This window comes from Vespa crabro, chromosome 24, assembly GCF_910589235.1.
Source record: "Vespa crabro chromosome 24, iyVesCrab1.2, whole genome shotgun sequence".
Taxonomy (NCBI): domain Eukaryota; kingdom Metazoa; phylum Arthropoda; class Insecta; order Hymenoptera; family Vespidae; genus Vespa; species Vespa crabro.
In genome coordinates this window covers 1,701,926-1,712,176 of record NC_060978.1, presented here as the reverse complement: position 1 = coordinate 1,712,176, position 10,251 = coordinate 1,701,926, and the positions used below count along the sequence as shown (strand labels likewise).

The window sequence follows — 10,251 nt, the reverse complement described above, 5'->3', positions numbered from 1 at the left end:
CTATTACGTCTTCGCCAAATATGTTGTCATCCGTCATTAATTCATGCTATGTTGGATCAAAATGATTTGGAACAAAGTGAAGTAATGGATGAAGAAAATGTAGATTTAGATATTATATCCCGCATAAATAATATTTCGTTGTGTGAAAATGAAGAAAATGAAGAAAATGAAGAAGTAAATGAAAAAGAAATAGGTGTTGACCATAGAGTAACAAAAAATGTACTTACTTCTAAAAATCCAGTTTTTGAATCACAACGTTTGAGTTCCAAAGTAAGTAACTATCCTCTCATACAATAGAACATTATAATGTTTATAATATAGATTTTTAAGTAGCAATTAATATATTAAATATATGAACTGAATTCATTATGTAAATTATTAAATTCTATATTATTAATGTAGATGAAAGCAGTACTCAATATGGTCAAACAAATTTTAGACAAAGGAGATAAGCTTATTATTGTTTCACAATGGTCAAGTATGTTTGAAATTATTGGATTTCATTTATCCACAATAAAAGGGGCAACATATAGTGAATTTTCAGGCAGAGTGCCTATTAAAAATCGACAAGTAAGGGATTATTTGTATTGTTTTATATTACAATGATATATTTTTTAATGCATTGGTAAAAAAAAATCTATATATACATGTTATATGTTTTTTAGGTTATAATAGATTCTTTCAATGATTTATCTAGAGATCCAAAAATTTTATTACTTTCACTAACTGCTGGTGGAGTTGGACTCAATCTTATAGGAGGAAATCATCTATTACTTATTGATATTCATTGGAATCCACAATTAGAAACACAAGCTCAAGATAGAATATATCGATTTGGTCAAAAAAAGGATGTCTTTATTTATAAGTAAATATCACAATTTTTATTTTCATATTAGAACGTACTGTAGAATTGTATGAAATTATTTTTCTATATCATAATCATTTTATATTTATAGATTTATTTGCAAAAATACTATAGAAGAGCGTATCAAACGATTGCAGGAAAATAAATTGGCCATATCTCAAAATGTATTAAGCGGTGAAAAGAACAATCTTGTTTCAAAACTATCACTTAATGATCTTAAATCTCTTTTTGCTCTTTAAAAAAATAAAATTATATCTTTACTTTAAGAATCTGTAATATAATTTGTAAAGAGTTATCTTTTATTCTTGGATTTATTTTCAATATGTGTTTATATATAGTTTGTAATATATGTCTAAGTCTTTTAATATTTAAAATATCTCATGATATTACATGTAACATTTCTTAATTCGTTTTGTTATTTTGACTTTCTTTAATATTTCTAATTCATAACATTATATATACCTGGAAAGATACAGCTAATAAAACTTTCCTTTATGATATTGTTTTCATTGTACTTTATATCTAAGAATGATATAACCTCAAAATATGTTGTCAATTCAATGAACAGTCTACCAATGAATGGATCACTGCGCCACCTAATCTGGAGAATTAACATTATCAATAGTTTTCAATACTGGAACATTATTTACATAGTAATTTTAGTTGATTGTAAAAGATAATATAAAATACAGTAAAAATATAAGAACAAAAATATATACTTAATATCTTAGATTTTTACTTTATCAAGAAAAAAAACCAATAAAAGTTATTCAGTATTATAAGATGTATGCTTAGTTTTTAAATAATTCTTTAAACTTTGCCATTATGTTATAAGAGAGAAATATATATAAAAAAAAAAAGTCAATTCTTTTTTATAATACTCGACCTCAGTATTTTGTCCATTTTTTTTTTTTTTTGACACACGTATACACATATACACGCACATATGTGTCTAACTTATGCTATAATTCTATCGAAGACATGTAGGTTAGAAGTAAGTATATATTGATATTTTTTATTAACATTAAATAAGGAAAATATGTTAATCTCTTTTGTGTAACTAGGTTTCATACATTTGACATTATAATTATGAAATATAAATAAAAAATAATTTTATTTCGTTTACGTTGATATTGGAAATGAATAAGATAATGTATGATCTTAAGACATATAATATAAATACATTTCATACGAAGTGAACCAATGTCTATGGCAGTACATCGGACTTTGATAAATTGAACTACAAATAATTTTTGAATGTATAGTATACAATAATCTATGAATTTAGGCGTATTCAATAGAGTTAATCATAAAGTAAGTATTTTATTTAATCTGTGAAAATATTTAACAATATTTACATATCATATAATTATTATAGGATTCCCAAGGAGGAATGTATTCAGAATGGGCTTCTTTAAGCATTCTGATTCAACAAGGTTCAGAAGAAAGTCAAAGTGTACTAGAAAAGTTTTCACCTGGAGCAGGAAAAGAAGTCGCATTGTCTATAGTACGTCAACTAGCTGCTAATCTTGGTATTACACAAGCAGCAGAACCTAGTCCCTTATGCACTGATAAAGAAGTACAGTGGTGTATGGAAGTTATTTGTTATGGCCTTTCTTTACCATTAGCTGAACATGATACTGTTAGAGATTGTGTTAATGTATATTGTGAATGGCTATCTGCATTATATTCTACACCAAAAATTTCTGTACCAAGGCCAATTATAGATGATCCAAATTTTTATGCTAGAAAGATTATAAGTCATTTTCATAATTTATTTATTCCTCGAAAAGGAGAAGGTAAGAATTATCATTTTAAAATTTTAATTTCTTTTATATTTTCTTATATACTTCTTGAAATATATTTATATTCCTTTGCTTACCTATTTGATCTCTTCTCTTTTCATAGTCTGGCCATTTTTGTATCAGGATTTAGGTAATTCATAATTATCAATATCAATGAATCATCAATGTTAATGCTTACATTTTTAGAAACAAAAACTCTGGACTTTTTATACCATCATATCATTATATTTTTGTGAGATTAATTATTTTATATATTTGTAGGAAGTGATACTATAAATAGACAAGCTGTATTATGTCATAGAGTTCTTAGAACACTTCAACAAATTGCAAGAGGTCCAGCATCATTAGAAAGAGAAACTTGGGAAAGTTTATTATTATTTCTTATTGGAATTAATGATGCATTATTAGCTCCACCAGCAACAAGAGAAGATGCTGGTGAACAGCTATGTGAAAGAGTACTTGGTGTATTATTAGAGGTATTAAGAATTTTTTATTATGTAATAATAATTTTATTACAATTAATTAATATTAATCGTTTGAACAAAAAAAATATATATATATATATATATTAAATTAAACTTTTGTTTCAGGTATGGCTGGTAGCTTGCGAACGCAATTTTCCTGCTCCACCTTTATGGCGTACATTACGAGAATCATGCCTTCGATGGCGGCACAGATTAGCTTTAATAGAACAATGGAATCGTGTGTGCCTAGCACTCACAGCAAGACTTTTACAAATCATGTATGGACCAATGTTCCCAGAGTTAAAAATAAGTTAGTATATTTTTATTAAATTAATTTTTATAATAAAAATATGTCTGATATTATCTATGATTTATTTTAAGGTGAAGAAGATGCACAACTTGTGCCATTGACTATGTCGGAGGAAGCTGTTGCACAAGCATGGTACAGACTTTTGCGAACTATTGGAGATCCTGTGGATTTATGCAGGCCAGCCGTAGTATCACAAACTCAAGCATTTTTCCAATATGCTATTGCTAGCCCAAATGTTATAGATCCTTGTCAACATCCATGTCTACAGGGATTGCCACAAATATTCTTGAAAGCTATAAAAGGAATAGCTGGACAGGTTGATGCATTTCTTGGTAAGTTTATTTTCTCAATTAAATCAGACCTATAATAAATGTGATTGTGCAAATATCTCTGTATAGTTTAGAAATACTTTTTATATATATATATATATATATATATATATATATATATGTGTGTGTATATATATATATATATTTACTCCATATTCATTATCTTTATGTTAATAATTTCTTTTTCTGCAAACATTTTGTAGAGCACAAGTAGTTGCTTAACAACTTGATCACTCATGGGTGGTGGGTGCACATTCACACAATTGTTTTAGGAGTTTCACAAGCATGTTGCTGGGAAGAATGTTGCGTATCCAACATTGCATCTGGAACCAATAATAATGGAAACATAGGTGTTGGGTGGGACAGATCAAGTGGCAAGGACCAACCACAACCCTCCCCTACACCTCCAACACAACGCCGACTTGCCAAAAGTTTCAGTGTTACACCTTCTGCGGTTACTAAGGGTATTCAGCATCTTATACTTTTCCTTGCTGTCATATTTCTTATGCTATTTTTAATGTGTATATCACTTCATCTATTACCTTCATACTCTTTTTCTTTATATTATTACAATAGCAGAAAAGGTCTTTCATGTGGAAGTTAACATACAAGAGGAATAACAGTTTAAAAAAATCTGTTGTTAATTTTAACTTTTTGCTTTGATTATATAGGGATACCAAAAGCTTCTTTAATTGGTTTAACAACCAGTCGCGTATCTAGTACACCCCCAATGTTGATATCAAATTCAGGGCCATCATCAGCATCTAGTACAACTTGTAAGATAATTCATGAATTTATACATTTATATATAAGATGATTTTATTATCATATAAATTCATAATAAAATGATGTATTCTATATTTATAGCTATGACGTCACTTGGTCAAGATATTCGACCTCCTTTAGCACCAGGAAGACCTAAATGCAATAGTATATTACATCTTTTTGGTGAATGGTTATTCGAAGCTGCATTTATAGGAACAAATGGATGGTCACAAAATTTACCACGTACGTTATTTTATCGTACATAGAGTTATTATATTTTATATATATATATATAATATTATATATTTTAGAACCATCAGGAGCATCAAAACGTCCATCTTCAGTACTTGTAGATGGGCCAAGTTCATTACAAGAAACTGTTAGTGAAGTACCTCCTACACTTTGTATAGATCGTTATGAATCAGGTAGAGCAGAAGCTATGGGTGCACTCTGTAGAATCTTTTGTGCCAAAAAAACTGGAGAAGAAATATTGCCAGTTTATTTAGCAAGGTTTTATCAAGCAATGCATCATGGTCTCAAATTAGATGATGTAAGCATCTTTATTATTTAATTTACTTAAATTATTATGAGTAATTATAATTTAGATGTTTTTATGTGTTTTATAGACAAGAGAGTGTGGTGAAACATTAGCATATATTCTTTTAAATTCGTCCGATTTATTTCGTTTAGACTTGAACGGTGTACAAGTATTAGTACCTGCAGTATTATCTGCTTTGGAACTTGTACTACCTGAGAAAGATTTAAAATTAAAATCTAATATAGTTTCAAAACCAGATTTAAGACGAGCTTCGATACATTTACTTATATCGATGTTGGCATTACCATTACACTTTCAGGTAATATAGATTCATGATGATCTTCATAATATATCATAAATATCTAGTTTAATTAAAAAGTATTATTTGTAGAATCTCCCTATCAAAGAACTTCCAACATTTCCAAACACATCTTCTGAAAAAACTCAAGTAACCTTTGCACAATTAAAATCAAGATTGATGAATTTGCTTATCAATGCATTACAAGTAGAAACTGATCCACAAAATACTCATATGCTTCTAGGTAAGTTATAAAGAAATACATTCTTTTAAGGAAATATTATTTTACAATATTTATATATATATACATATATTTATTTTTTTTAGGAGGTCTTTTATTAAGTGTACAAGATTCTGCTGCAGCAGAAGAGGTTGAACAAGTCACCCAGCCAGATGCAGTACCAAATGATGCAACAGTTAATTTATTATCTTCAGGTTTGTTAAAAAAAAAAAAAAATATTGGCTTGAAAATATAAATTTTAAATGCACTGTCCTGAGTTACATTTTGTAACAAATATATAAGAAATTATTATAGAAATTATTTTGTTTTATGCTAATAGAGAGTAGCCAGAGCTACCTGCTATATCTAATTAAAGAAGTAACATTTTTTTATTAACATTTATTTAAAGCCTTATACACTACATTACTGTAACTCAGTATGATAATGCAGAGTGAAAGCATGGTGCTTAATATCACCTTTCATTGTACCTGCTTCACACATGCTTTTGTGAAATGTTATTCTTTTTTATTATTATATATTGTGTTCTGTTGTGCATTTGCCATTGTACTCATCATCGCTTGATAGTTACCAGCGATTCAGCCAGTCAAATAAGCATATCCAGTGATCAACGTTCGCTCGGTGATGCCTCTGATATAGCAACTCTTCAAGAGGAATGCATTGCATTCGGTAAATACGAGTACTATTCACCTTGGTACTGCAATTACTTGCCAAATCTCTGGAGTGTAATCGTTTCTGTGTTCATTTTATCTTATTTTTATTCCTTCAAGAAAATATATTTTAAAGAGAGTGTTTTCTCACAACCCTGCATATATCAAAATTCCAATTTCATTAAATAATATCACATTATATAATTTTATCAATACCAAATCATATTAAAATGATATAATGTTTCAGATTCGGCACATGCTCTTTTCGTACGAGCCACGTATCTCGTTTGTCACAGGTTGATATCTTCATGGAAAACAGATTTAAACATTTCACTGGCTGCACTTGAAATGTTATCAGGATTGGCAAGAACACGAATTCGAGAAACAGGTAATATTCAACATTAAATATATCAATTTATATTATCAAATTTCATTGTTAATATATATTTATTTCTAATATATACTTTTGCAGCAAGGAAACTCACAGGTTTGATAAACGTTCTAATAATTTTAAAAAAAGGTCATACTTTTAAAAGTCAAAAATAAGACAGATATTAATTTTGTTTTGTAGATGCTTTGGAATGCAAACGAGCTGTGAAATGGTTATGTGATTATATTGCATATCAATGTTGGCGACCTCCTCCAGCACATTCCAAAGATTTGCATTCTTCTATTGTAGCAGCATTTGGTTGTTTAACGACCTGGTTAACTGCTCATTCTCAATTACTACAGGTTAATCTTATTGTATCAATAAAGAAAAAAAAAAAATACAACTTATTCTAAATGTGATAATAATATGCAATTTTATAGGATAAAGATTGTTTAACAACAGTATTAGAAGTAGTAGAATTAGGAGTATCAGGTACAAAAAGTATTGGTAAACCAGGTGAACCAATTAAAATGAAGGATGAAAAAGAACTAAAGCCAGCATCTATGCGTGTTAGAGATGCTGCAGAAGCTCTTCTTACAATAATATTAGAACAGGTATTTATTATAATTTCTCCCTTAATATTGATTGTAATTACTATAATATATAATAATTGATTTGTCTTATTGTTAGGTCGGTTATTTTCCTAGTGCTTGTGGTGCACAGTCATTGTCATCTTTACTGGATGAAGTATCGTTGCTTCGGCATTGCAATAGTTGGACTGGTGGTCGCGTTGCTCGACAAGCAGCAGTTGAAAGATTCCGTTATTTTGTTGCCGAAAATGCAACGATTCTAGCTTTATTAGAAGAACCTTTAGGAAATGATCAGGATCCACAACCTACAGTAACCGTTTTAATACGCGGACCATTTGGTAGGCACGCATGGACTCTGCAATTACGACATTTGCCACGTCATAGATCTAGTATTAGAAGCGTAAATACAAATCCTGGTCGACCTTTACCATTGAATGAAGCGGCACCAAGAACGGATTATAAGCCTAAATTTTTTCCGGACAATGTAGATAGAATACCTCACTGCAAAGTGTATGTATTATTTATATATATATATATTTTTTTTTTTTTTTTAATACTATTGGGTTGGCAACTAAGTGATTGCCGGATTTCAAATAAGAAGGAAACGACAAAATCCGCAATCACTTAGTTGCCAACAATATATTATACTATAACACTATATACTCTAATCTAATATAGAAATATAATAAACATTTTAAAACAGAGATGAGTCAATACCTAGCCTTGAAGCTGTTATGAATGATAACGAATCAATTAGAAACGAACATGAGCTATTATCGCAGTTGCTGGAACGTCAGATAAATCTAGAAAAAAAATATGATGATGTCAGTAATAAGGAAATAGATGAAAAAACTGAGGAATGTGCACCACCACAAATATGTCACGAATTCCAAACTGCTCGTTTATTTTTAAGTCACTTTGGTTTTCTCAATATTGAAAATAGAGAAAGTGAAGAGTCCGGAAATAGTACTCTTACTGCTTTAGATCCTACTATTCCAGGATTTTGTACAGATTTGGAAACATTAGATAATATTAGTTCAAGAACATGTGATACTGTTCATATATTTTATGTCAAAGCAGGTCAGAAAACAGCACCCGAAATATTGTCCAATGTAGTAAGAATTTTATATATTTTTTATTCTTTAAATTATGTCTTGCCTTAACAAAGGAAAAGAAAAAACGTTTAACATAGAGGACATATGGTTAATAAATGTTAATATTTTGTAGCTTCATGAAAAAAATGTATCACCAAATTTTTTGGAATTTCTTAATTCACTTGGTTGGCCAGTAACAGTTTCTGCACATGCTGGTTGGACTGGCCATGTTTACACCTCATGGAAAGTAACTCCACAAATGAATGTTTCACAATCAACTACTAGTGATCATGGTGGTTCTCTTTATAATGGTGATACACATGTACTATATTGGGCGGATGTCAGTGCAGAAATTGCATTTGTTGTACCAACACAGTCATTTATAATGACAAATTCAGATTCGTTAGAAGAAGCTAGTTATACAAGTGACACTAGTAATGGTCAATGTAAGTATTATGTAAATTAGGAAATAATGGACGATGTCTTTTGTTTTAATTAATTTTCATATATTTTGGATTATATGTAGCTTGGTTTGAAAGAAGTATTAGTGAAAGTGGTGGATCTCGTTCCTGTACCATTCCACAGAATTCAAGAACAATGTCGCTTGATTTTGAAAAACAACCATCAAGTTTTTCAGGCTCAGGTCCACCTAGTTCCTCAAGTGCGGATCCTGTTAAACCAAGAAGAACAACAAAACATGCTTTACCGATACAAACAGATACAAGAATTATGGTGGTATGGCTAGAAAGCTTGGAAGATTATACCCATTTTCCAATTGGTATGGATATTATGTTAATATACATTTATATCGTTTAATTTTAATAAAATATTTATAATTAATTTTATAGGAGATATTCTACCATTTACACATACTGGTTTAGAATATTGTAGAACAGTTCAACCTTCTGATGTACAAGTAATTTTTCTTCAATCCCTTGCTAGTGGTCTCATGAGAGTCAGATTACAAGGTCCAACTTCTAGAATAAATTTAGCCACTCCATTGATTGATGGAATGGTTGTATCTAGAAGAGTATTAGGTACTCTTGTTAGGCAAACGGCGTTAAATATGGGTCGGCGTAAAAGACTTGATAATGACAGGTAATAATGATTATTCCAAACATATTTTTAAATGACTCATTGTAAACTCTTCTCGTTTAAAAATTAAAAATATTTTCATAGAAAATTATATCTTATTATCTTCTATAAACGGTAATGTATTTTATTTTTTACAAATTCATCACATTCTTATACTTTTTTTATAGCTATCATCCACCACATGTTAGAAGAAGATTGAAGATTCAGGATATGGTTCAGAAATATAAAAGAAATTTATCTGAACCAGAATTATTAACACTTTTGTTTAGTAGTACCCAAACGTATTAGATTTTTATAAGGAATCAATATCCTACATTATAAATATATTTCTAATACACTTAATTCTAAAATCAAAATCTTATTGTTTTCTAAAATAATAATGCACATAAAGGTATATAAATTGCACAAAAAATAAATTATACTGTTTATCTTAATTATATTCAATCTACTCTTTATGTGATTAGATATAAAACTTTTTCCATTGTAAAATATTATTATATACTTTGATTTAGTCCAACAATGTAGTATGTCATAATGGTAAACTATATCGTATGATTAAATTAAGCAACATTAAAATAATATCATCAATTAACCCTTTTTTTTTACAGGAGCATGAATTATTTATTATAATTCTGTTTAACCAGCAATTATATTTCTTTGTATATATAATATTAAGGTAACAAAAATTTTAGTAAATTTATTATAATTTTAAAACTATTAAAACATTAAATTTATATATAACAATATAAAACTGAATAATAAAATTAAAAAAATGTTTTAAAAATTATTTCAATTATTTAAATTTTAGAACTTATAATGTTAATAAATAATTTCATTATA

At 28.8% G+C, this 10,251-nt stretch overlaps 2 protein-coding genes across 7 annotated transcripts in view; both read left to right on the top strand.

Moving 5' to 3' along the window:
• Positions 1-1,271, top strand: part of LOC124432186 (transcription termination factor 2) — a 4,913-nt gene extending 3,642 nt beyond the window's left edge. Inside the window, exons 10-13 of one of the 2 annotated variants that reach the window (XM_046980871.1) lie at positions 1-270; positions 403-570; positions 666-865; positions 957-1,271. In XM_046980871.1, the coding sequence (XP_046836827.1) occupies positions 1-270; positions 403-570; positions 666-865; positions 957-1,104 (786 nt within the window). In that variant the 3' untranslated portion in view covers positions 1,105-1,271. The remainder of the gene's footprint in view (positions 271-402; positions 571-665; positions 866-956) is intronic. The other variant, XM_046980870.1, reaches the window with a different exon arrangement.
• A 438-nt stretch (positions 1,272-1,709) lies between these two features.
• Positions 1,710-9,990, top strand: LOC124432185 (ral GTPase-activating protein subunit beta). 5 transcript variants are annotated; one of them, XM_046980864.1, is made up of 25 exons: positions 1,710-1,859; positions 1,930-2,179; positions 2,244-2,664; positions 2,774-2,800; positions 2,932-3,146; positions 3,261-3,444; positions 3,516-3,776; positions 4,046-4,237; positions 4,445-4,549; positions 4,641-4,781; positions 4,850-5,088; positions 5,165-5,395; positions 5,468-5,618; positions 5,702-5,809; positions 6,180-6,281; positions 6,510-6,650; positions 6,735-6,749; positions 6,834-6,994; positions 7,073-7,246; positions 7,323-7,732; positions 7,926-8,337; positions 8,450-8,762; positions 8,843-9,094; positions 9,165-9,414; positions 9,579-9,990. In XM_046980864.1, the coding sequence occupies exons 2-25, from the start codon at positions 2,144-2,146 to the stop codon at positions 9,697-9,699; spliced, it is 4,662 nt and encodes a 1,553-aa protein (XP_046836820.1). In that variant the 5' UTR covers positions 1,710-1,859; positions 1,930-2,143; the 3' UTR covers positions 9,700-9,990. The 5 variants fall into 5 exon arrangements, with proteins under 5 accessions (XP_046836820.1, XP_046836823.1, XP_046836824.1 ...); XM_046980867.1 differs by lacking the exon at positions 2,774-2,800; XM_046980868.1 differs by lacking the exon at positions 6,180-6,281.
• Positions 9,991-10,251: the final 261 nt, after the last annotated feature.

Excerpts from the sequence above, each read along its gene's own strand:
- LOC124432185 (XM_046980864.1), top strand. The coding sequence starts at position 2,144 with ATGAATTTAGGCGTATTCAATAGAGTTAATCATAAA. Across the intron at positions 4,238-4,444 it reads ACCTTCTGCGGTTACTAAGG|GGATACCAAAAGCTTCTTTA; the intron begins GTATTCAGCATC and ends TTGATTATATAG. Across the intron at positions 7,247-7,322 it reads TTACAATAATATTAGAACAG|GTCGGTTATTTTCCTAGTGC; the intron begins GTATTTATTATA and ends TCTTATTGTTAG.